The sequence below is a fragment of the Sphaeramia orbicularis genome, chromosome 16 (genome assembly GCF_902148855.1).
Source record: "Sphaeramia orbicularis chromosome 16, fSphaOr1.1, whole genome shotgun sequence".
NCBI classification, from domain to species: Eukaryota; Metazoa; Chordata; class Actinopteri; order Kurtiformes; family Apogonidae; genus Sphaeramia; species Sphaeramia orbicularis.
In genome coordinates, this window is record NC_043972.1 from 24573966 (window position 1) to 24600877 (window position 26912).

A 26912-nucleotide genomic window follows, 5' to 3' on the forward strand; every position below is an offset into this window, starting at 1 on the left:
AGAAGAAGAAGAAGAAGAAGAAGAAGAAGAAGAAGAAGAAGAAGAAGAAGAAGTAGAAGAAGAAGAAGAAGAAGAAGAAGAAGAAGAAGAAGAAGAAGAAGAAGAAGATATCATTCGTGTGTGTAATTACTGTGGATAAAACATTACTGTATCCGTACAACACACCGCGCGGTCTACGGGAAGACGACAGGACTACGCATGGGCTTCTGGGACTTGTAGTTTATAAACTCAACGTATTACGTCAGCGGAAGTGTTTTGAGCGTCTGTTAGCTAAGCTAGGAGGTCACATTGGTTCAGTTTTGTAATGTTTTGAGAAACATCACTGCAATGGAAGCAACTAAAACAGGTAATAAATATTTATATAGATACTAAAACCATATACGTGTCTTTTCTAATATATTGTTATAAATTTCCACGTTTCATCGCTTTTTTGTACCTCTATTTGTGACTGCAGGACAGGGTATTCGTGTTATAGTGTAGCTCACATGATGAATTTAAACACTAATCTCCTTTTAGATGCTAATTATTCCTGTCCATATGTCCAAAAATGTACACATTCATCACACCATGTAATGGACCAAATCGCTTTAGAGTTTCCTTAATAATATGTAAAAGAAACTGTATTGTAGTGTGTGTTTACATTGTGAAATCATGAAAGCACAGATCCCACATGGCGTCTGAGCTGTTTTTAAAGTCACCTAACTAATGATGCTGCAGCTGGTGGTGGCCGAGGTCTGTTGTTTTATCTTTGTATCTATCTGTTTTTGCTTTTGCCCTGTTTCTGTAGATGACATACAGCTCAGGCATGTGGAGAAAGATGTCCTGATCCCGAAGCTAATGAGAGAGAAAGCCAAGGAACGCTGTGCTGAAAAGGTTGAAGGTGTGTGAGAGGCAGTATTTACCCATAGAGCACCTCTGTTCTTCTGGGAAACAAAGTCACACACTGACATTATTATAATGCAGCTTAAATCGAATCAAAGTCATCAAATCAAATTTTATTTATATAGTGCCAAATCATAACAAAAGTTATCTCATGATACTTTACATATAAAGTTGGTCAAAACCAGACTCTAAGCCAGTTTACAGAAACTCAACAGAATCCTCCAGGAGCAAACACTTGTGACTGGTGACAGTGGCGAGGAAAAACTTCCCTTTAACAAGCAGAAACCTCGAGCAGACCCAGACTCCTGGAGGATGACCATCGGCCTTGACCAGTTGGGGTTAAAGAGAGAGACTAAAGGAGGAGAAAAAGAGAGAGCAATAGAGGTCTGAGGCTTACATAAGGTCTGTGTGTTGGCTTAGATACACTGCAGTCCAAATCTGATGGTGTTTGAGTAAAAGTGTGCATTTTCAAATAAGTTTAGATTATTGGTGTGAGACTTCAGTAAAGGCTACAAGTCCTCTTGCAAGAAGAAATTATGTTTACATGGCACCCATTTTAATCTCTATTATTGCCATTTTAGGTACAAGAAATAGTTATTATTACCCCCCCCCCCCCCCCCCCCCCCCCCCCCCCCCCCCCCCCCCGAAGGGGAGGCAAGGGGTCTTGTTTTTGATTCCGTTTGTTTGTTGTTAACAGCAAAACTATTGTTTGAATTGATACCAAACTGGGTTTATAGATTGCCAGTGACCCAAAATAGATCTGATTACATTTTGGGGAAAGTAGGTCAAACTAAAAAAAATTTTATTTGAATTTTAAAATCTTTTTTCCCACCGACTTATAATGGGCGAAATTTCAAATGTCTGTAGCAGCAAAACTATTGATTGAATTCATACCAAATTGGGTTTATAGATTGCCAGTGACCCAGAATAGAGATCATCACATTTTGGGAAAAGTAGGTAAAAGTTCAAATTTTGTATGAATTTTGTAAATCTTTTTTTTTCTTCCATTTACTTATAATTGGTGAAATTTCACTTGTCTATAAAATCCTCCTGAGGCCGATGAAAATAAAAGTTATGCTTTTTTGCATTTAATATTTGCCTTGATTGGAAACAGCACGATGCAGCAGTTTTGTCAGATACTTTTATGTTTGTTTTTTTTTTTTTTTGCGACAAACAGTAAAGAGGAATGCTTCATGGACCTCCAGGCAGTAATGAAAAATGGTGAAGGGAACTGTCACTGCTCAAAAAATACAAAAACCAAGGCACTCTCTTCTAATTTTAAAATGCCTTTATTAATTATGGCATGTCTCAATGGACCTGACTGAGCACCAACGTGTTTCAGCCTGCTGGCCTTCATCAGGAGGACAAAAAACTTTATTTTTTATTTTTATTTATTTTTTTTTTAAGGGAAGGTCCTTTGCACTGGACAATTTTTTTTTTTTTTTTTTTTTTTTTTTTTAGTAAAGCTGTAAAACTCTCATCCCCTTGAGAGGACAAAACACATTGCTGGGTTTCAGGAGGATATAGAGGCAATTGATATGCTGGAATCACCACACGCATAGACAAGATGACATCAGCTGGATCAATGCCAAAATAAGCCACAATACATGTGAGGGGCAGGGTTTGTTGTGCCTGGCATCACTTGTTAATATATTGTATTCATGCCTCACTAGACAGGGACAGATACAGTGTACACAGATAAAGTGACCACAGCAACCCCATGTAAGTAGAGTAGTGCTTGTAGCAAATGCTAATTATCAACAGTTGTCCCTAGAAAGGGCTTTTATAAACCAACAAAGTAAAATACATAGTGAATGCATTTCTAACTACTTTACAGTTTGAAATGAATACAGCACAATATAAGGTCAAATACAGTCATTAAAACTGTTTACAGCCAGATACCAAGTATGCACTTACACAGATACATTACATTTAAATGCCATCAAAACAATAAACAAAACTCGTTACAGAAGTCTGCCGAGGACAAAGTACAACTACTGGGGAAAGCCATTTTAGTTGGTTTTGACACACCTCACTTTTATTTGACATTAATTTAGCTTGGCTTCAATGCTGCAGCTATAGTTACAGTTAAAACCCTGACAATTAACTTTGTTTTACATTAGATTTTTTTTCTTAGCCTGATTTACAAATTTGTATCCCAGTCCTATACCCAAATTCTTTATTTGTTATGAATAATTAAACAGCTCCATGTAGTAGGGTCTTTTTTCATCAAGTAAAGTTGAATGGCGTTTCATATATATCAAGATAGTTTTTGACCCATTATAACAGTAACAGTAAAGATGGAATGAAGAAGACTAGTATTATCTTAATTGGATAATAAATGAATCTTAAATAGTTAAATAGAGTTCTATAGATCCTTCAAAATAGAGCAACTAAAATACAAATACACCAAGTCAATAGATATCCTCAGTCGTGTTACAGAGCCAAAAGGCTCCCATAAATAAATTGTTGCTGCTATTTTTTTTTAGTGGCATACATAAGCAAACACCAAACAGCTCTCCAGAAAATTCACAGGGATATGATAAAAAGTACAATAAATGTGAAAATGTGAGTTAAAACTGGCAGGACTATAGAAGTAGACCCAAATAAACAGTAGAACCTTATTGGTACATTTATTTAGTACCCATTAAAGAGTACAAATGAATGTACTTGTACCCTAATGAATTAAATGCAGTGAATACGTCAATCTGCATATGCTCATTTCAAATGGTGTCACTTTGATGGCAACTGTAAATTTTGTTTATTGCAGTGCGGACCATCATTGCAATATTGAACAATGATATTTCACATTTCAGATTTTACGCCTATCATTCCGTCATGGTCACCATTTTATTTATGTGGAATTTAAATTCAGTATTCATTACAAATCCCTGAGTGCCTTCAGTGGCAGCTGTTCTAATGTGTGCTGTGTGCTAATGTTAATGCTAGGTTCTGTGTGTGTGTATTATGGCTGAAGTGCAGAGTGAATTTCCCAACAGGGCTAATAAAATAAATCAACCTTTAACCTTTAAATGATCCACTTTAGCCTGATTTGCAGGTTAGGTTGAGTTCTGGGATTTTACAAACAATAGTTTTTTTTTTTTCAGATTTTAGGAACACAAGGCGTATTTTTGTTTCTTTCTTTACTTTTTCAGGGATCAACTACTGTATTTACTACAATGGCAAGTGAACAGAAAATATGAGAACAGGTCTAAAGTTGCTGTGTGTTCAAATCACAGGCTAATTTTGGATCTGTTTCTAGTTATCTTTGGACATTAATAAATCCCTTGACAATTAGGGCTGTCATGATATTACAATTTCAGTTGATTAAATGTCATGCAAGTGCTTGTGTTAACACAAAGACCCAAACAAGCACTGGCAACAAAAACCATCTACTGATCTAAACTGTTTAATACCTGTTGATCCACTAATCCTATCAATGCATGTAAATAATTGGGGTAAAATGCAGTTATTCATCTTTTCATGGTCATCACATATGGCCCGTTTTGACATTCAGAGGCTCCATAGTTACCATGGAAACCCTGTCATCTTCTACAACATTGATTCACCAGTAAAACCCATAGAGTTTAATAAATGACAGTCGATGGAGACACTGGGTTAATGTTCAGTTCATGAAATCTTTGCTGAAAAAGTCACTTTTTCTTCACTTTTCTCTGTTTCTTATATAATAACCCTCAACTTTTATCTGAGCTTTTATGAACATCTACATGATCAGTGAATTAAATATAGAAAAATATAGGATTTACACTGAAAAAACGCAAGATAAGGAAGATAATATTACAATCAGTGGCGATAAATTAAGTAAGAAAGGTTCAATATAGAGGAAAAATTGATTTGGGAATTGACACAAAAGTAGCACTGGGTCTTTATGGGTTAATTGACATTATTGACCAATTTGTAAACTTAGACTAATCGCTGCTTAATTATGCACATATACCATTTTAAAACACATAAGTAATTATATTTGCTTTTGTTAATAAAACTTAAACATGGCAGGTACAATATAATTAAATATACAAACCCTATTAATTAAAATATTCAACCATGGGTAAAAAAAAAAAAAAAAAAAAAAAAAAGAAAGAAATTGCTACAGTGCTATTTCTACATTTTACACATGGCATTAGAGGAATGACAACTAGAAAATGTCAGTAAAAGAGCTTCAGCCCAGTGATGGTAGATGGTGTAGATTACAGATGAAATATGACGAGAAGATTATTGTGATTTTCATGATTACAATAATAATGCTTATTTAAAATAATTGTGATACGGGGGTTATGTAATAATTGTGACAGGGGTATTTATAAATGGACAAAAGAATATGAAAAATGCATTTGTGATTATATTGCAGATTGTAATATGAGTCACTATTTTAGCAGCAATGGTCATATTTTGAGTTTGACATAAAAAGGTGATTTTAATTATCTGGAGAATATAAATAGTAGGGCATTTTCTGTGGATTTTTCACTTGGACATATTACGAATTTGTTAATATTCAGTTAATACCTGAGCACTACATGACAGTAGAGAAATTTATATTAAGTGTTCAGTCACTGTTGTCAAGTCTTTAATATTATTGTATGATTTTTGTCACCTTTAGATGACAATAAATCAGGATTAGTGTTAATTTTTTTTTTAATGTTTTCTCTTGTTTCCTTTTTTGTCGTTTTTTTTAACATTTTCAATCATTGTGACCGACTGTAAACATCCTTGTTTACATGTTTAGTCTATTTTTCTCTGAATTGAGCAGCAGGCCAGTGGGCTTGACACTGGTTGCCCTTTCATGTGCATGTAACCGCTGGCTGCAGTTTGCTCACGCATGCCCTCTCAACTGCAGCGACACATCAGCCAGATAGTGACTAGGATGTGTGGTTTCTAGAAAATCTGATGAGCCAGTGTGTAGTGCACACGCAGACGATGCACATGCAGCCTCATGTGATGGGACAGCAGACAGTGGCTGTGTGGGTAGTGGAAACCCCCCTCACATTACTAGCTTTTCGTCCCACTCGTTTTCACACCTCGATCCTCCACCCAGTGTATGTTTGTATCTGCACTGGGCTCCCACGTGTGACTATCTGAACGTGTTTTACAAAGAAGAAGTAAAAAAAAAACGCTTGTGTGTTTTCCTGTGGTATCTATTGCTCTTATCATACCACTTTCATATATTATCGGCTTTACTGGTACAGAACTACCACTGACCTGTACGCAGTCTTTTTGTAGTTTAGATTTACCAGATAAGATTTTTCCGATTGAGCTGGTGACTCATGTACTCACATGATTTGAGAACTTATGACCGATTGAACAACTTACACAATTAGCTGCAACTTCTACTTAAATGCTGATTATGTTCATAAAAGGGCTGGGCTTCGATTTATACCAGAACAAAGGAAGGTAAATGGTCGCCAGTTGGAATTTATTAGGTGAGTGTCTGTTTCTAGATATAAAATGAGAAAAAAATTACACCTACACTTTAATGTGTGGGCGGATTCCTAGTCACCTTAAATTTGAATTTAAGTAGGATTGTAAAAATAGCGTCGAAGTTAAGTGTGATAATTAATATTTATGTAGGCAAGGCATTACTGTTAACAGCTTCTAAATGCCTGGCTTTTTCCGTGTAGTACAAATAAAAAGAAAAAACAGTTGTATGATGTTATAAGTAGTAACATATTGGAGGGCCATATCTTAAAGGTTCCTCTAAAGGTTTTGGGCCTCTTGGTTCTGCTTTCTACTAACTGCCAAACTACATTCCCACATCTTTAAATATATATACAGTCGCCGAAAAAATTTATTAGACTACCCTTGTTTTCTTCAATTTCTTGTTCATTTTAATGCCTGGTACAACTAAAGGTACATTTGTTTGGACAAAGATAATGATAACAACAAAATATCTCATAAGAGTTTAATTTCAGAGCTGGTATCTATCCATTTTCCATGTTTTCTTGATAATAACCAAAATCACTTCAGTTCTTACATCAATATCTGTGGCATTGTACTGACAAAAACAGTGCTTTTAGGCATTCCATGTTTTCTGTTCTGTCTGTTTTAGTCACATGATACACACAGGAGTTAGTACTTGATTGCATAACCATTATTTTTGATGACTTTTGATGGTCTAATAATTTTTCCCATGACTGTATTTATGTTTCTCTTTTTTAGTATTTTTATCCGTCCAACTTATTAATCATTAGCATGTTTGGTCTTTGTCCACCAGTCCATTCAACTCTAAGAGACGCCATTTAACTAGTACTTTTTAGTCATTTAGAGCTTTCAGTGTATTACACAACTGACTTTTTACTTTGGCGGTAATTTCTTTTCTTTTTTCCTCTTATTTCTTTGATGGTTACATGTTTCCTTCCTTCAGCATTCAGTTTTAGTCGCATGATACTCACAGGAGTTAGTACGTGATTGCATAACCATTGTTTTTGATGACTTTTGATGGTCTAATAATTTTTTCCATGACTGTATATATATATATATATATGAATAACAAACCATGCAGCCAAGTTAAGGTGGTATCACACTTTTCTTTCAGATCTGTCTCGTAGATTTTCCTCTGGTGTAGCTACTTATGTGCGATCAGAGAGGCAACCCCTCTGCAGCCTCTATTAGTACCCAGGGACAGGGATGAGGCGTTCGCTGATTAGATTAGTCGCACTGTTCTGCTCCTCTAAATTGGTTTTGCAGTGGGGTTTTTTCACATCTGCATCCTGATGAAAGTGTCTGTGTGATAACAATACTGATGCCACCGATAAAGGTAATTAAGATGTCAGTCGTTTGGAGGGGGACATGGGAGGGCAGTGTTTTTAATCAAACCCATGAGAAAGAGCTTGCTAACAAGGTGAAGACTCAGAGTCTTCAACACCTTGTTTACAACGAGGACCTTGCACGTTTAATCTTGAATACATTCCTAGCCAGGGCATAATGTCACTAAAGTGTCCTGGTGGAAGGGCTGTTGTCTGCCTTTTCATATTTATCTTGAGCGATAATCACAAGATTTAGTCCTTGTGTTGTATTTCTCTGGTAAAGATGAGTGATGACAAGTTGGTTAAACTGACTTTGATTGATGCTGTTCCAAGTGATTTATACAGTGTGTTGTTAATGTTCTGTGCAATACAAAGCTGGAGGTTTTGTTAGAACATTGAGGAGGTGGGGATGGGGGTTGTACTAAGGCAGTGGTTCCCAACCTTTTTTTGGCTCATGACCCCATTTTAACATCACAAATTTCTGGTGACCCCAGACCTTCAAACTGAAGAATTTTTTTGCTAAAATTAATTTGTTTTTGATCAGGTAATAGTTTGCTATACTATGTTACAAATAAATGTTAATTTTAGACAACATTTAGGCTATATAATGTATATAATGCATCTTTTTGGTGTCTGCCTCTCAGTTTCTGTTTGAGATGTCTTAGTGGGGCCAGGCGAACGAAGAAATCTTTCCATTCTCTGTTCGGTACGGTTTTCTGACTGCGACTGTGTCCAGGCAGGTTGAAGCGTAGTAACGCACAAGGTCATGTGATCGGGTCGATCAAGATATGCCCTCTCAGATGTTATATCCTGCATTTTATTTGAACTTGATTTTTATTTGGAAAAGTGTAGGAAAGGTGTTTTAATTATAATGAAATAAAGATTGAATTGTTAATTTTTTTTTTTTTTTTTAATCAATTACTAGAAATTTCAGGCGACCCCAAGGTTGAAAAACACTGTTAAGGTCTGTAGCTCCTCCTCAAGGAAATTTGAAGGGTAAAAAACAAAATCTCCTGCGTTCTGTTGAATTTTTTATCCATTTTACACCTCTTCTGTCTCAGCAGGAGTGAATTTTTTATGCAAATGAACACACATACCCCATTCTACAGACCTATGCATGTCAATGTTTAGTATATTAATGTCACAAAGTCCTCAACTTTTAACAGCTAACAATGATTAATGCTCATTTCCAAATTTATTTCCTCATTCAACACATATCACTTAGAGAGAATGTCTGTTTTGATCAAATCTGTTAGAGAATGAAACCTTTTATGAGGTTATTGAAAAAAAAAAAAAATTTTGGGAGTAAAAAGACCCAGAGCTGAAAGGTTTTTGGGAGGTGGGGGTGAGGAACGCACCCCCCAGAAATGGATGTTGTACAGATATCCATGTTTCTTATTGTGCTCTATTGTTTGTATGCCAGGTTATACTCTTTAAGGTAGTATTTTGTGCTTTTAGTGTGTGGTGCGATCTCTCACATGGGATGGATGAAGTTGGGAAATTTGAGGCAGTTGGTTGTATTTGTATGGAGGTCCCAAATGAAATAAATAATTAAATATTATTAAAATAAATCAGATATTTTAACCATTTCTTAGATTAAATTTACCAAAAATAATTACTGTACTGTGTTTTATATTCATAGTATGTAACTAGTTCCTGGTTTATGGTTTTCACATCTTAGTTGCAGCATTCGTAATTTATTTATGATACTTTTCTATTTTATTTTTTTATAATTCTTGTACAGTATTTTAATTACTTTTTATTTAAGAGTAGGTGTTTATTCTTTGGCATTTAATTTTTTACTCCCTGCACAAAAATTCCTATTTGCTTGGAGTGTTTGTTTGTGCACAAATGGCGAACACAAATCTTGAATCTATATCTAATCTATATGTAAAATTACTGATACTGTGATAATATGTGCATTATTTTTAACCAAGCCCATTTGTGATTTCTTAACTTGGACTGTCATTGACATCTTTACACCTTGGCAGAATCCTCAGTCAGAGAGTGTTTTCCGAAAATATAATTATCTTGCGCTCAGCTTCATTTTTCTGTTTCTAACCACCTAATAGTTACATGTCTCATATTGCTAAAATTGGGCCTGTGGTGTCTGTAAACAATCCTTTTCATTCTGGTTTTAGTGGCTTCTATGATCCATAAAACACTAGTATTTTTATTCAGGCGTGCAGAACTGCTTATATCTGTGGGTGTTGGGGTGACTGTTGCAGCGCCAATGTTGAATCGGGGTAACCATAGCCGCACCCGTCATGTGTTCGTTCTCTGCGTGGACCTGTAAGTGCCAGTTACAGTTGATAAAGAGGCCTTCCAGCGTGAGCTATGACCAGGTTCCTTATTGTGGTCCATTTCCAACTTGAGCCCTGTTTTGGTTTTATTCGTGGCTGCGTATTTCCTGTTGCTCGAGAGTCAAACAGTACAAGGCGGAAGGTATTTGAAGCAGATCCTATGAATAAAATGCATGTTTGAAATGACTGTACATGCTCAGTGTTCCCCTTTATGTGCTAATTTTGTGCTTTCTGTCACTTTCCTCCAGCATTCAACCACTGCTGTAAAGAATCTGGTTTCACCATGGTGTTCAAGTGTCGAGAACAAAATGCAGCCTTGAAGGAATGTCTGACGATGCAGTAAGTATTTTGCAGTTTCACTTGTAACGGTGCATCATAGTACTACCACAAAAACATGTCCACAGATGCTCTTTTCCACCCACTCTCAGCTTTTGCTAATGATGTACCAATAGTCTGGACCGTATTGTACAGGGTTCTGATTGTCATGACTAAACAGAAAGTCACAGATTTTTATTTTTCTTATTTTCCAGGCCTGAAGTCACGACATTAAAAACCAACAAAAGTTCTGCAAAAGTCATGGAATGTAATTTTATTTAATTTCTTGAAGAAAACCCGTAACCTTTTGGCTATAGAACATCATTGTGAAATTCAGAATTTTCAGAAATGTGGGTTTAAATTAACACTTGAAATAAATAGCATTATATAGCTTTTTTTTTTTTTCTTGAGCTGAAGAAAAAGTTAATTTCAGTTAAGTTTATCACTATATGTTTCAGAACAGTAAAATTAGTTAACTCTAGGGTGGGTTTGTGTCTTTATCCTTGATCCTGGTGCAGGCATGAAGCATATTTGTCACCTATTTAACTCTGATCCTTGAGTTTCGTCTGTAATAACACTCACATAACAAGAGTGCAAGCCTGTCAGATTTAGACAGTGAAGTAAAATGTTAAAAATGGAGTGAGATTTGTGGAAGGTTTAGTCGTTTGGATGTTTTTTGTTGCTGTCATTTAATTAAAAACGATACATTTTTGCCTAATTTTGTTTCTGTATTAGTACAACCCTTGGAAGTAGCTTATTAGTGTAATAGTTTTTGTTTTCTGAGTATTTGGACTGAATACAAAAATAAGATACTAGTCCATTCATGCACTTCTCAAGTACACTGGAAAAAATCAGAATCTTACCAAGTGTATTTTTCTCATTTCTAGTCAAAATATCTCATCACACTTAAAATAAGACATAATCACCTAAAGAGTAACTTTTCAGTGAGATATAAGAACTTATTTTTAGACAATACATCTTGAAAATCTTGTTTCAAGAAATCTTACCAAGATTTTTTTTTTTGCTTGAATCAAGGAGAAAAAAAAATCTTGAATTAAACAAAAAAAATCTTCCAATGGAACAAGTGTTATCTTGGTAAGATTTCTTGAAACAAGATTTTCAAGATCTGTTGTCTAAAAATAAGTTCTTATATCTCACTGAAAAGTTCCTCTTTAGGTGATTATGTCTTATTTTAAGTGTGATGAGATATCTTGACAAGATATAAGAAAAATACACTTGGTAAGATTTAGATTTTTTCCAGTGTACTTAGAGGTAAATGCTCAAAGAAATTGTATGATTGGTCTTTGAAAATGTGCAAAAGCTTTGACATTTTGTCTGTAAAAATACGTATGCATTTATTTCAATATTTGTACCTTTTGTTTTCCACCAGTTACACAAACCCTGACTTCTATGAGGAATGCAAAAAGGAGTACATTCAAGAAAAACTGGAGTTTGAGAGGACGGGGATCCCAGCCAAGAACAGGAAACAGAAACTTCCAACTAGCATGTAATGATGAACCGAAACAACATCGGCCTTCTTTTTTTTTTTTTTTTTTTTTTTTTTTTGTAAGGTGCGAAGCGTGAGGCTTTGTCCAGAACCAGCACCGATTTCTGTACACACTGGACAAATAGAGATGCAACAAGACAGTGTGTGTGTGTCTTAAAATCAGTGGAATTAATGGCTGAAAGTACTTTGGTCTGTAATGTGCATTTTTATATTTTGTGTATTTCCAAAAATGTACATTAAAATGATCTTCCATGCTTGATATTTAACCAGTAGCATGGTCAAAAGAAGTACATAAAATCTTTGAGTTAATGTACTTTTACCACTGAGCCAATTCACAAGAAATTGTAAAAAAAAAAAAATGGCACTGAGACTAATGAGACTCCAGCTTTGGATTTGTGCAGTTTCCTAATTTGAGGAATGCTCGATGCATATCTCACCGTGTTGTTACGTGTTTGTATTGTAACAGCACAAGTGTTAATGAAGCATCTGCTTTGTTGCTTTTGCTCGATTCAACAGCTTGGAACCTTACACAGAAGAACCTGTATATGAAAATGAAAGAATCGGAAATAGAGTGGTGGAATAAAACACTTTGTGCAGTGTATCTACACTAAACAATAAACTATGAGTCATATACATGGCACTTTGTATTTACTGACAGCATATTGTATTTTAGTGGCAGAGAAAATGTCAAATATTTGAAATCTGTGCTTTATAACACTCAAACATCTTACAAACATGAATTACATATTTTTACTGCATAAAGAGTTCACATATTTAGCTACATAATGCATTTTCTGGATATTTTAATTGCTTATTTTGGCTTTAGTTGGTAAATATAAAACTGTATTAACAGAACTCTCATAAGTCATCATTTATAAGATGATTTTATTTAAAAAAAATATATATATACCTTTTTTATGTTCCTTGAGAATTAAGTCCTTTCCAGCTTTTAATGTTGACAGTCTGTTATTACCACACAAAAAGTGAAATGACCACTAAATGTGAATACTATTTAAACTTAACCTGTTTTTTTCAGTGGATTGCTTTAATATATCAGTTGTAACTTTATTAACATCTAACAGTGCTTTTCAACCTTGGGGTCGGGACCCCACGTGGGTTTGCCTGGAATTCAACTGGGGTCGCCTGAAATTTCTAGTAGTTGATTAAAAAAAGAAAATTCTAATACAAAATATATGGTGAATTGAGAGAGACAATCACAATATACAAAAGACAAACTATGAAGCTGAAACTGAAGCACTGTGGTACTGTTTATCTTTCAAATGTTCACTGTGGTCAGTTTCAGATGCTGCAGCTGTTTCATAATTCATAGTTCGAGTTATTGTTTGTTCAGTATTCATTGTCAGCCTTGTAAATCCAAGCTGGACTGACTGTACATATCCTGACCAAGGAAAACAAAATTCTCACTTTGTGCAGTAATCTACACCTGGCTTTTCTACCTCCGCCCATAATAATATACATTATATCGACTGTCATCTAAAATTAACGTTTATATGCAACATAGTATAGCAAACTATTACTGATCAAAAACAAATTTTAGCAAAAAAAAAATAAAATAAAATAAAGTCTCCGTTTTGAATGTCTGGGGTCGTCAGAAATTTGTGGTCACGAGCCAAAAAAGGTTGGGAACCACTGATCTAAGTGGTAAAAGTAACGAGCAGAAACACAGCCGCTTCCTTTTTATCTGTTTAATTGACCATATTTACAAACAGTCTGAAGTGCAGTAAATCTAAAATATAATCCATATCTACTGTACATTGCATTTTGGCTTGCAAATTGTTTACAGAAGTATGAAACTACTGCTGTAAATAAACATTTCTTAAAAATTAAGAAAAAAGACCACAGTTATCGTGAAACAGACTGAAGAAAATGGAAAATAAGCCTTTTTCAGCAACCATGGGCCTTTGTGCTTTGTGCACCCATTTGTCAAGTCACAGCTCGCATTTCTTCAGTTAAATACTTATTGTCTTGCCACCGTCAGTGGCGGCTCTGAAACACATCAGAATCATTTAAGGTGGAGGGGAGAAACAAAATAAAACCTACTGTTTGGAGTGCAAAACTGCGATTTGGCAGAGTACTAAAGCCCACCCATATACATTTATACAAATATGCACATTCTTCCTTGTGTTGATCTTGTATCTGGTTAAAATGTGTTTCGTTTTGTACATCCTTCAGGTTATACATGTGCGAAAACTGACCAAGAGAAATCAAGGAGCAATCTTCCTCATCGCACAAATGAACCTCACACTGCTAAATGTATCGTAATATTACATCAGCACAGTACAGCGTCCACATACATTTTCTGTTTTTTTTTTTGTTTTTTTTTTTAAATCTCCACAGATTTCCACTTAATAAGGTTTTCATAATGGGGAGTGTATGCCATAAGTTCATCAAATTAAAAGTACTGCACAGAAGCATCCAAAGGGCACAGTCTCATCCCCTTACATGTCATATCAGAGCTTGTTTTGAGTTGTAGAATTCAGTGAGAAAACTATAACCAGGTTGGCATTTTTTGGTGCCAGTGAAGACAGTGTAGAAAATGTTTCCATTACTCTTTGCTATCCCTTATGCAAGTTCATGGAAAACCCAAACACAGTAACTGCATTTCTCAAAAAGTGATTTTGTAGCATATGGATCACTTACTTTAATGAATTCGTATGTATGTTGGTAAAAAAAAACGACGCAATAATTTGGTGAAAATTTATATCAAATATTCCATTTGGTTAATTTTTAATGTACAATTTAGAGCAAAATATGATTATCCTATAGTTACTGTGTATCTGTCTCCATTACATTATAGTAACACATGGAGTCCTTATACTGACACATCTGCTGTATGTGAGTGTGAGACTAACATGGAACTACATTTCTTTAAATACTTTACAGCGATCAGATGTAAAAAGACTTGCATTGGAGGGAGTACACTTTTATAAACGGTGTCCTGCTGTGGTCCCAGTGATCAGCAGCCACAGCACATGGACAGAGGGGCCTTTTGAGCCCTATTAGGTTTATTATGAATAGATACAGATGCAGGCAGGCTAAGAGAAGCCCACATACTGATCTGCACACACAGGCACACGCTGTCTGATGTGCATATATGCACGCACGGAAACAAAATGGCTTGTATGCATGCTTGCACAAATTTATGCATACAAGGACATATACACACAGACAAACTATTGATTCTGTTAAGGGTCTCTCGTCGACTGTTCCTCTGCAAAGTCAGATATGTTCACAGATGCAGTGCGCAGAGGTGCTAAATTAATAAGCTTACGGAGTCTTTACCTCAAAAAGGCCCCTACTGGCCTTAATTAGTTCCTACAACCAGTAGGTCCAGTCAAGTCCAGCCCAGAGGAGTGGTCTTATCAACTTAAGGCAGGTTAGGTGGTAGCTATGTGGCAGGGTTGAAGAGTTCATTCATTCATCCATGCGATTCGATTCCGTCTCAGTAGGGCTTGGCCCACTCTGTGTTGGGAGGGCTCCGGGGACTGCAGTTCCCCATAGAGGACGAGGAGTTAGAGGCAGCAGAGTGTGCCTCCCAGAACATAGCGTCACTGGGCTTGGGGGGACTGGGGAAGGACCGAGAGCTGTCGTCCAGCGATGCCTGGTTGAGGGGAGGCGGGGGGAGGACGACGGAGCAGGTGTCACTCCCGACCAGAGCCTCCGCTGAACAGTGCTGGGAAGGCCACGGCCGGTTGTACCAGCAGTCGTCTCTCAGGCTGTCCGGCAGCAGGGTGCCTGATGGGACACCGACGGGGGGGCAGGGGCGGCCGGAGCAAGACGGGAGCGGAGGGGCGCTGGGGGGGCGAGGCACTGACGCTCGGGGGACCGGGTGGTTGTTGTTCTTCTCTACGTCATCCAGACACTGGATTGGAACTGTTGAGGAGCCTAAAGACAGAGAGCATGAAGTTAAAAGTCTTCTTCTGTAGAGGGCCATGTGGTAAAGTACTGGACGCAGCAATGACAGTACCAATATTTACATTTTCAGTTGCACACTTGAGCTCCACTTTCAGAATACGGGCAGTAGTGTTGATTTTGGTTCTGTCAAATATTCCTTGGCTCAAACAGATACTTCAGTTTATTCTATACTGTACAGAACAAGATTTTCTAGTAACTGAAATAAAAGCTGCTTAAACACGCTCAGTAAAGCTAGAACTGAAGTGTACAGTTTGACATGCAGTCCCATTTGAGTACACATTTTACACTGACACAGTTTGTGCAATAAGATTTCACATACTACATATATAATACTCATCTTATTTAACTTTAACTCAGAAAGTCAACATTGTTTCTCAGTGCATTTCCACTATTCATAAGTAGAAAGGAAATTATTTAACATGTTATTTATTTAACAACGGATTACGTGTTCTGTGACTGGTCAGATAAAATGATTTTTTTTTTTATTTTATGTTGAGGGTTGTGAGGAAATGTGTTATTATGGCAACTGATCTGTATTCCCATCAGATCTGTTTTATAAAGTCACTAAAGATACAGCTATCTTCTGACTCCCAACATCTGAAAAATACCTGCTTTTGCATTTGGTTCCACAGTCTCCCAATTGTCATCTGTACTTACTTACACATTGATTTAACTTTGATCTTCTAGACAGATTAAACATTTCCATGGTGCGTTCAGCAAAGCCCTTTGATTGAAAAGTGGCTGCATAATGGAAGTATAAAAGTAGCAAAGGAAAATACCATATCACGCAGCAAGCTATTGATTTTGCAATAAAACTCCTGCACCATCTAAATTCACTTCTTCGGAGTCAGGTAATCACACAAAACTCACCAGAACAAAACCTAATCAAACCTCTATGCATAAGCTGCCCTTCCCCCCATACAGAGCATATATATATATATATATATATATATAAAAAAAAAAAAAAAAAAAAAAAAATCAAATGTCCTAATCTCACACACACATCATTGCTTTGCTATCGAATCATCATTTTGAGCGAATAATAAAGCTTAAATGAGAATATCCTCTCTTGTTTTTTTTCCCCTACCTCTCTCCATCCACACATCATCTATCCATCCATCCCTGCCCGCTACTCTTCCGTGAGAGGGTCTCCTGAGTCTAGGATTTGAATAAAAGTGATTCCAAAGGAGGAACATTAGAAGAATACAGATGCACAATATGACTGAACAAATACACAGCCTGCTCGCCACCCCCCCCCCGCATCTTCTCTCCATTTCTTTGCCACTCCTGCTTTTCTTTTTTTTTTCTTCTCTCCATCTGCCTCATCTAAGTTACAGGATTACCCTCTTATTCAGTGGAATAAATACGGCAAGATTTATTTTCTTGCCATATTTCGTTCTAATTTTCACCTCCTGGTCTCCTCTCCTGACACACCGAGGGAATTGACAACAATGGTAATAACTCCAAGGGTAGAATACATCATCGCAGAGGGATGGCAGAAGAGGAACAGTCTATTTCCTGATGTTCTTTATCAAAGTGTTTGAATACTTTGGTCATATCTGCTGTCTTATCACACTCTTATACAAACTGCAACAAGGAGCAGCAGGAGAAGGTTCTTAATAAGTAGTGCTTCTTTAGAAAAGCCTTCACTTTACTGAAGAGGTGCAGCAGTAATCCCATCTTTTATTTGATGTTAACCACATTAGTTCTGAACTTCCTGCGTAAAGAAACAGAAGCCAAGCTGCTGTACATCAAGTGCATATGAACCATAAATCTGACTCTGATGTACACATATTCAGATGATATGAACAAATATATTTATTCCCCTTATTCAGGTACTTGTATATTCTAAATTTCTATTCTAATTTTTTTTAATATGGCATCATAAATTATTATATTTTAAGTTTATGGCGATACAAAAAGCTCTTCTCCTTTGTTTTCTCCAATGTAGTTGCCAATAAAATAAATCTCCTGTTATTACACTATCATACAACCAAAAAATACAGGATTTGTAATTTCATGTATTAGTTTATTTTTAATGACTTCAATTTATGTCTTATTTTTCCAATATCTATTACGTCTTGTGTTGTATGTAAAAAATCTGTTTTTATCTCGTCATTTGGTTTTTTTTTTGGTTGGACTTGGATAACAAGCAAGTTACTGTTGTTTTGTCTTTTACAATAAAACAGTAGAAAACACAATGGAATAAAGAATTATGAAATAATAAATTATTATGAAATACATACACTCATCAGTAAAATGATCAAAATAAAAGCATTACAAAAGAAGATTTACAGGTTTTTACATAAGTATTAAACTGTAAATAAAAAAGTCTGTAGCTGCACTGACTGTACATTGTAACCTGTGAGGAAATATTAGAATGGAACAGATAAGAGTAATGAAGAAAAAGAGGAAGGTCCCAATACTGGAGATACTGAAGATGTGAGGAGACTCTAGGGCTGCAGTACTGATGGGTTAGTACTCATACTGACACAAACATTTACAGCATTAATTATTAGTACAGTAGAAACAGTAAGAACATAATCAATTTACTCACATTAAGGTTTGATCGATTAAAATTAATAAAAAATAAATTAACAGTTACTATGTGGACCAGGGTTTTCCCCACATTTACAGTCTAGTATATGTTTGTTGTTTGTGTGCCTCACCTTGTCTCATCTCACTGATAAACGGCCTTAGTTTCCTAATCAGGCCCGTTTGGTGCTTCAGCTCTGAATGGAGACGTGAGACCTCGCAGCACAAAGCCTCGTACGTCTGCTGCATGTTCCTCTCCCTACAGAAGCAATGACAATTTTATTTAAACATCACATTTAACACATTTCTGCCGCCTGGATTCATAGGAGCCTTTAGCTAGAATATCACTGCATACAGATCAGAAGAGCTGTGAAATACTGTAGATAGTGGATTTTAAAGACTTTAAAGACAGCCTTTTTGTAAAGATACCTTTTTCGGTTTCCTCCTAAATCCAAGATCTGAGAGATAAGATATATTTTTTTTATCTTACCCTTCTGGGACAAATAAACAAATGTGGTAACTTCAAGGAGTCAGTGCAACTGTAGAATTAGTGGTTAAATTACACTTGGTTTGTAGTATGAACAATCCACTATCACTGAGTAAAAGTACTTTACCAAATTGAGGATGTAAAAATATGTTTGTTAATACATAGATTTAGTATTTATTTGAGATACAAAAAAATTAGCTGTAATTTTACTGTTAAAAGGTGCTGAATGTGGTGATTTAAAGCCACACATCACAAAGTTTGTCAGTATAATCCCCTAATAGTTCAACTTCAGATTATTAAAGCACATTTTCATTACTGTGTATTCGCAAAACAAAAACACATCTCCCCAACGTTAATAATTATGCAACTGTTGCTGTATTGAGAAAAATAAACCTGGTACTTCATAAACACTCACACGTACAAGCATCCTATCCACACCTTAGGAGAAGATGCAACGTCTCATCATCACTTTTGCCTTAACTTGAAACACCTGCATGAAGCAGCTCGAAAAACTGTGAGGAGCGACTAAATCACTTTGCGCTGCTGAAAACTAATACCGCACGAAAAGAGATGACACAATTAAATTGCCTCGCATAGAATTTTCACAAGCGATTATCTTCGCTGAAAAGCAGAGTGTGAATACTTTGTATACATTGAAGACAGTGATTTTAAATACTGATAGTGGTTAACCTTGTGTCCATCTGTATAAACCTAAGCTGCTTTACAGGTTAAGTGCATATCAGAGGCTGTTATGTGCTCAAAGATAAAACATCTAAAGCTGCATCCTCCTCTGGTGGTCAAAGAGAACAATTACAACTGTTCATTCACATAGGAGGCTCCATTCAAGGCAAGGTATATACGTACATCCATATATATAAAACTACGTTAGAAAATAAGCAAAAACACTAATGAGCATTTAGAAAAGCCTAAATGTTAGTATACTGACCTTCACCAAATGAAAAATCATACCATTTTATTGCCAGTTGCTACAGTATAATACTGTTTACTTTCTTAATATACAGTTGTGGAAAAAAATATTAGACCACTCCTTCTTTTCTTCAGTTTCTTGTTCCTTTTAATACCTGGTACAACTAAAGGTACATTTGTTTGGACAAATATAATGATAACAACAAAAATAGCTCATAAGAGTTTAATTTCAGAGCTGATATCTATCCATTTTCCATGTTTTCTTGATAATAACCAAAATCACTTCAGTTCTTACATCAGTATCTATGGCATTGTACTGACAGAAACAATACTTTTAGGCATTCCATGTTTTCTTTTCTGTCTGTTTTAGTCACATGATACTCACAGGAGTTAGTACTTGATTGCATAACCATTGTTTTTGATGACTTTTGATGGTCTAATAATTTTTTTCTGTGACTGTAGATCATTGAAGTTCAGTAGTGAATTGGCACTTTTCAAAGATATTCTTAAAAAAATACTTCACCTGGCATTATACTTTGCCCCAGAGGTCTGGTCCAAGTCTGGTCCATTAAGGCCATGGGGTTCCTCCTAAGACAGAGTCCAGTTATGTCAAATACAGAGTGGTCTTGTAGTTTGAGGTTGTCTTTTAGTGTTTTCATACCCACCACAAAATAACACTGTATCACTAATGACTCCTCTTCTTTCTAACCCTCACTTGCGTGAACTTCATCAATTTCTTGTGTTTACTTTTTAAAGTGGCTATATGTAGTATTTCTAGTATTTTCTATTAATTACCCAAAATACCATTAGAGTCTTTAGAATACAGAGCTCTGAAGTTATGCCAAAGACGTCAGTGTATTGTACTGTAAAGACATGTACTGTGTATCTATATACGGACACTCAGACAGATTTATGTGACCACTAGAGAGAGTAGTGAGTCACACTACTGGTCTCCCATGATGAGGAAAATGTAACATCACAGGCTTTTGACCTTCAGTGTCTGAAAGTGACCAGATGGGATCAGAAGCAATTTTTAACAGTCAAAAAAGTGATGCTGTGATAAAAAGAAGAAGCACTGTTGTTGTTTTCACCACTAGATACAGCTCTAAATGAAAACAATGGAGCTTGAGGCTGAAAAGGGTGAGTTTGATTATGAGGCTTGTGAAGGTATGAAGTTATTATGTGATGTTCTTATGTTCACTGTTTGTTAATCAATGGTTCAGACTAAACTGTGACAGCTCTGACCTTGTTTGGATGATTCCAAACAGATCTCTAGTGCAGCTACTGACAACACAAACCATACAGAAAACAGAAGTGATTTGTGTTTCTACGATGGTCGTTTTCTGTCTAAAAACAGAACTAAGATAACAGAGCTCTAATGTAGACTATCAGCTGACGCATTATAGAATAAGGTGAAGATTATAAGACATGGTCATTTTACTGAATGTCAAAATACAAGTTTTGTTTGAATCAAAAAAACTTGATGATATGATTATGTCCGAATACAGATGTTTGTAAACCATGTGCTTTATACTTTATTCAGTCTGTGGATACATAGCATTGATTCATTGGTGGTTTTGGTAGTCTTAAGTGGGTTCTAGTACACAACTTCAGCTTGCTGTTGGAGTTTTTAATATCACTACTACATAGAACCCCTTTATGAGCCAAGCGTTCCTGTCATCCTTTCTCCATCTCACTCTTCTCACCTGATTGTCTTCTAGTGTTACCCTGTGACACTCTGCCTTAACACCTTTTTTCTACTGTATTCCCCTCGCCGTCTTACACCAACATCTTCCTTCCAGTGTTGCAAGCACCAACTACTCTTATCCTCATCACCCTACATTTTGTTTTATCTGTCGTCCTTTGCCCACACTCCTCCCTTCTCTTACCCACTCTTTTTGTCCCCTCATCATCACTTACCCCACTCCTCTCCAGTAGTCTGCTGTTTTCCAGTGTCACTCTCTCCAGCTCCTCCTGCAGTTTATGGATCTTCAGCTCAGTGCTGAGCCTGTCTACCTGCCAGTAGTCCTGAGGGCTGTTCAGACTCTTCATCACTGAACACACACAAAGCCATTTGTTAGATTGTTATTGTACAAAAATGAATATGATCTTGAGTAGGGCTGCACGATTTTAGCCAAAAATAAAATCTTGATTTTTTTCCCTCTAAAAACTCGATTTCAGTTTTTGGGTAAAACTACAAAAGACAACAGAAGTCGGCATGTTGTTTTCATGAGCAGCCCACAATGCAAGGTACTGACAGAAGTGTTACCAATGTAAGTCAGTGACAGGCATCAGCCATGCACGCATGGACCGTGTAATATGAGTGATCCCCACACAGATATATTTAAAGTGGGGGATCCGTGTGTGGAAGAGACCAACCCAGGACACACTGGAGGGATTATATTTCTGGACTGGCCTGGGAACGCTCTGGGATTCCCCCAGAGCTGGTGGATGTGGCTGGGGAGAGGGCTGTCTGGGCTCCTCTGCTGAAGCTACTGCCCCTGTGACCTGGACCCGGATCAAAAGAAGACGGTACGGTACAGATCAGATCCGTGCGGGACAACAATAGATGAGCGATCTCCATACAGTTATATTTGAATTGGGGGATCCGTGCGTGAAACCATAGCTTACATTGGTATCACTACTGCGGGCCCACCACAGATTTAAGGTCCGTGATCATTACATGGACTTCTGTGAAACACCACTCTCACAATTAGGAGGAGGAGCCTACGGTAGCCCAGAGGCGCATGGCCCGGAGGCCTGAGAGAGATGAATCAATTTAACGATTTCCCTTTTTTTAAAAATCGTGCTAACTAAAAAAAATCTGATTTCAGTTTAAAATCCATTAATTGTGCAGCCCTAATCTTGAGTCTTATACTTTGTTGAAAAATTGTTTCAAGGTTTTTAACTTGTTAACATCTTCATGCATAAATTGTTAATAAACTAGTGGTATTTTTGACATAAAACATATCCAATTGGATGTCTTCAGTATTTTATTACTTTAGCATAATATCCAGATATTCATTGTAGTGGATTCCACGCATCAACAGTTTAACATGTAATGGTATTATTTTTAAGCATAAACACATCCATAAAGCTCTTTCCACAAAGAGAATATATTGATGATTACATAAAACATATAATTTCAGTGTAAAATGGAACTGTCCACTGTGGTGAATGTCATGAATCAGTGATTATATTCTGGGAAACTTCAGTCACTGCAGCAAAATAACAAAATCCACAAGGATTAAACTGTGAACAAACTATTCCCAGTTTCTTTGTAACCACATGTTTTAGATTCATTAAACAATATGTAAGGGTAAGATTAAGGTTTAATTATCTCACAATGGGGAAATTCAAGTGTCCCAGCAGCATTTACAGTAAAGTGAGTTTAACAAAGATTAGAAAACGCTGGAGACAATACAGAAAATAATGTGGCTTTAATTAGAGACTGAATAACCGTCCACTGCAGTAACTACATTAAGGCAACACTGTTGTGATAACTACAGTGAAAGTGGTTTTACATCAGCAAACTTGTTTAGAAAGAAAAGGTAAATATAAAGAAAAAAATGGGATGGCATATTGTTCAGCCTGTCAAAACTACAGTTTCATTGAAAAAATCTGTCAGAAAAATATAATTTGTGCTTGCCGGGGTACACAATCATTTCCATTGTTTACAGAGTGTATAGTAGTGTTCAGTCGTCATCTTGTGTGCTCTACCTGTACCTTGGCTGGTCTCCATCTCCGTCCTCAGCTGAAGCAGCTCCAACTCTTTGGCCTGTAGCTGCTCTGTCAGCAACCTCTCACTCTCACTCTTCTCCTTTTTCTGACCGAAAAAACAGAGGAGACAGTGAGTCGGAGAGGAAGAAATATGAAGAAAGCGTCAGTATTCATAGCAATGCAGCAGACACTGTATCTTGGACATAGTGGAGACTGTAATGACAACTTAGGTAATAATATCACAATGATACAGAATTTAAAATATACATGCATAAATATACAACGTATTCAGGTTTGAAACACACTTGATCTTACTACTTAGCTTTAGTATCAGTATGAAGGAAACTGAGAGACAGAGTAGACTCACCAGTTTGTTAAGCTCCATCTGCAAATCCTCCTTCTCTATATAGATACCTCTGTAAGCACTGAAAGCTTTGTTCACATACTGGGGTCCCTCTGGAGGAAGTGCCTCTGGCCTAAAGAGCTACAATGAGGACAAAATAAACAACTGAAGGGGAAAGTTGAAAAGAGAAGAAATACATTCAATATAAATGTGTGTGGTAGGAATTACTCTCCTCCCACCACATCCTATCCTGATGGGCCAAGTGCTGCAGCAGATAAAACCAAATCTAATAAAGACATTAGACACTGCTCTACTCTGCTCATATTCTTTGCAGTGTTTTCACTTTTGCCTACCATCTGCATTAGGTCCCTCCCAGCTCAAATAACTCTTTTTGTACTGCTCCCTTTGTTTATTTAGTCCAATTTCAAGAGCTTTTCCCCCCAATGTGTTGTGCTCCAACTTACTGTTTGGCAATGCCACACTCTTCCAGACCTTCTCTTTGTTTTCAGACAGAGCAGATTTATTCCTCATTGTTTTATAGCTTTGACTATAGTCCAACAATATTAATAATGCTGGCATGCAGACTCTCCCAGAGGCAAGCAGTTTGCAGTGTTGTGTTGAATGTGCTGACTTTTTCCAAACTTACTCTCATTTTATGTTTGTCCATATTTCTGACATCCTGGAAAATGGAAAAAAATCTGTTTCCATCCATCTCTGTCCATAGCTCTCCCTTTCTAAACCTTAGTCTCTGGCTGTTCAGCAGTATCCTTTATCCCTCAGTGAGACTCTCCTTGCCTATCTCATGTCATCATCACTTCCTGCCCGTTTATGTCTATACCTTATCTTCCAGCTGCTTAACCCGCTTCCTCAGCAAGGTATTCTCACGCTCGGTGTCTCTCAGCCGCTTTTTGATGTCCTCATAGGCTGTGACCAGGGCGAAGTGGGAGGCGACGGATTCATCACCTGCGCAAACCGATACAGGGCTCTCGCCGGCTGCAGAAGAGGCTGTCTCACATTTAAGGATACAAATGTCATCATCCACTGCCAGGGGCTCCATGCCTGCACAGGCCAACTCGGTAGCAGATAGAAGACCTGGGGGTTACAAGAGTTCTGTTTTAGAGTAATTTATTTGCAGTTAGCAGCTTCCATTACATATATATCTAATAAAGGAAAATCATATCTGTTTTGTTTCATTCTACACTGTTTTTCTTTAGCAATTTAATATTTTATGTTAATATGTATGTAACAGTGCACCCTATGAATCAGATCACTGTATAGTCAATGTCAGAACTTCGCGACAGTTCTATAAATAACCACTTTTACAAGAAGTGTACCCTGCCTCATTCCTGTACACATATTTTCACAAGAAGAAAGCAAGTGTTAAAGTGCTTACAACTACTTCAAAATCTTTATGATCTCATCTTGCCTGGAAAACTAAACCTGTTTGCTTGCATGACACAAAGTCAACTGTGATTTTGAGCACTGTGACACCATATAAACTACAAGCAGCTAACAACAAAAATCAATAGCGTATATACCATGATATTAACATGGGCAATCTGTTATTGTTAAAAAGAGTTGAGTGAATTTTAACATTTTACTGACGATGCCAATTTAGATGAGAGTAAAGGTTTGGAAAAATCTTTACAGCTACCTGCATAAACACAATAACCTTTATAATGGGACCTATAAGCCATGCCACACCCAGATAGTTTTGAGTTAGTTAATCTATGTGAAATCTATGCTATGGAGTGGAAAACTATTGTGATACCTGGAACATCTATGCTACTTTTGGCCCATAACCAGTGGGTAGATGACAAAAAAAGCTCAATATTTGCAAAAATCCATTTCTATAGTGGTCAACTGGGATGGACAGGATCACAGAAGATACACAGCTACGAGTGTCCTGTTTGTCTGTTTCGATATAAATAGTGACAGTCCAAATGAACTGCAATGTCTTTCTCAGTCCAGTCAGTCTAATAGTAAGTTGAGACTTTATCCTCTCACATTTATGGACATCTTCTGTTTACAGAGAAGAACTGGCACAGAAAACAGTGCAGCTAAAGCTAGTTGATGATGTCAGCATGCAATGAGGCAGCAAACACCAAAGAGCCAAGTTTAGAACACCTACATTATGTTTATACAAAGACAACTTTTGGTAGAGCCCCTAACCGATTGGCTGTTTAGACCACTATGTGAACCAAACCAAATAAAACCCTTTAATGTTTAACTATAGACCACCTCTAGAGACTGTGTGGAATCGAAAGTGACCCCACAGTCGCCACTTTAAAACGAAAGCCAACGTGAATCCGCAGGAAAAGACATTGTTAGCTTTCCTTAGTGAAACAAATGGTTAATACTTTGTCACTTTATCTGGAATGACAACTTTACATGTTTTATTCTATTTTAAGAAACGATGAAATGCAACAATAGCGATGTAAACAATGATTGGACCTTGTTCGTGATACGATGCTAACCCTATGTTAGCTTCCGTGAGCTCTATTGACAACAGACAAGACAAGGATAGAAAGTCCTAATTAACGCCGGAAACTAAAAACGCATCCACACCACAATAGTCTACAAGAACAAAATGTCCAGAAATACCAACAGACACGACAGTCCAACCTGATGTATCTGTTATGATGATAGCAGTTAGCTAGCGCTTAGCTAACGTCTTCCGGCTGTTTGTGGCTAAGGTAAAGCAATAGCAGTCAATCAGTTTTTACTTTCGACTTCCACCAACCTTGTTAGACGCTATCCTCAATTCTATCCCCGATAACCATAAAGGATTGTCATTTATCTCGACGAAAGGAGAGCTGTTTTCCGGAGAAAAACAAAGAGATAAGACTGGACACTCGCACCGTGTCAGAACTGACAGGTGAGGAAACAAAAACTTCCGGGAGTCATTTGACTGGTGAAATATTTTCAACATAAAAGCATGGTGTTAAAAAAATGTGCTTACTTAAGGAAAAGTCCTGAGACACTTATTGAAGCAGATGATAATGTTGAAATAAACAAAATTGTGTTATATTGAGGAGGAAATTATAGCGAATATACTTCCGAAATGTTAGTGTATATAATGTCTGTCTCTGTTCATGAGCATTCAGGCCCTCATTTTACTTTATTATGTGCACAATTGACCAAAAGTGGAGCAACTTATGCATAAACTAGCTCCATATAAGACAACACTGGACAT

The 26912-nt window shown here is 36.8% G+C and overlaps 2 protein-coding genes across 4 annotated transcripts; one reads left to right on the top strand and one right to left on the bottom strand.

Moving 5' to 3' along the window:
* Window positions 1-236: 236 nt before the first annotated feature.
* cmc1 (C-x(9)-C motif containing 1) lies at window positions 237-12399 on the top strand. Of its 2 annotated transcripts, XM_030158026.1 has the most exons (5): window positions 237-346; window positions 788-880; window positions 10195-10285; window positions 11652-11780; window positions 11814-12399. In XM_030158026.1, the coding sequence occupies exons 1-4, from the start codon at window positions 328-330 to the stop codon at window positions 11770-11772; spliced, it is 324 nt and encodes a 107-aa protein (XP_030013886.1). In that variant the 5' UTR covers window positions 237-327; the 3' UTR covers window positions 11773-11780; window positions 11814-12399. The 2 variants fall into 2 exon arrangements, with proteins under 2 accessions (XP_030013886.1, XP_030013885.1); XM_030158025.1 differs by having other exon boundaries at window positions 11652-12399.
* Window positions 12400-13459: 1060 nt separating this feature from the next.
* On the bottom strand, window positions 13460-26609 carry azi2 (5-azacytidine induced 2). Of its 2 annotated transcripts, none has more exons than XM_030158024.1 (8): window positions 26460-26609; window positions 24555-24808; window positions 23741-23857; window positions 23380-23479; window positions 21574-21707; window positions 20177-20241; window positions 18374-18498; window positions 13460-15674 (listed from the first exon to the last, which is right to left on the bottom strand). In XM_030158024.1, the coding sequence occupies exons 2-8, from the start codon at window positions 24771-24773 to the stop codon at window positions 15232-15234; spliced, it is 1203 nt and encodes a 400-aa protein (XP_030013884.1). In that variant the 5' UTR covers window positions 24774-24808; window positions 26460-26609; the 3' UTR covers window positions 13460-15231. The 2 variants fall into 2 exon arrangements, with proteins under 2 accessions (XP_030013884.1, XP_030013882.1); XM_030158022.1 differs by having other exon boundaries at window positions 23374-23479.
* Window positions 26610-26912: the final 303 nt, after the last annotated feature.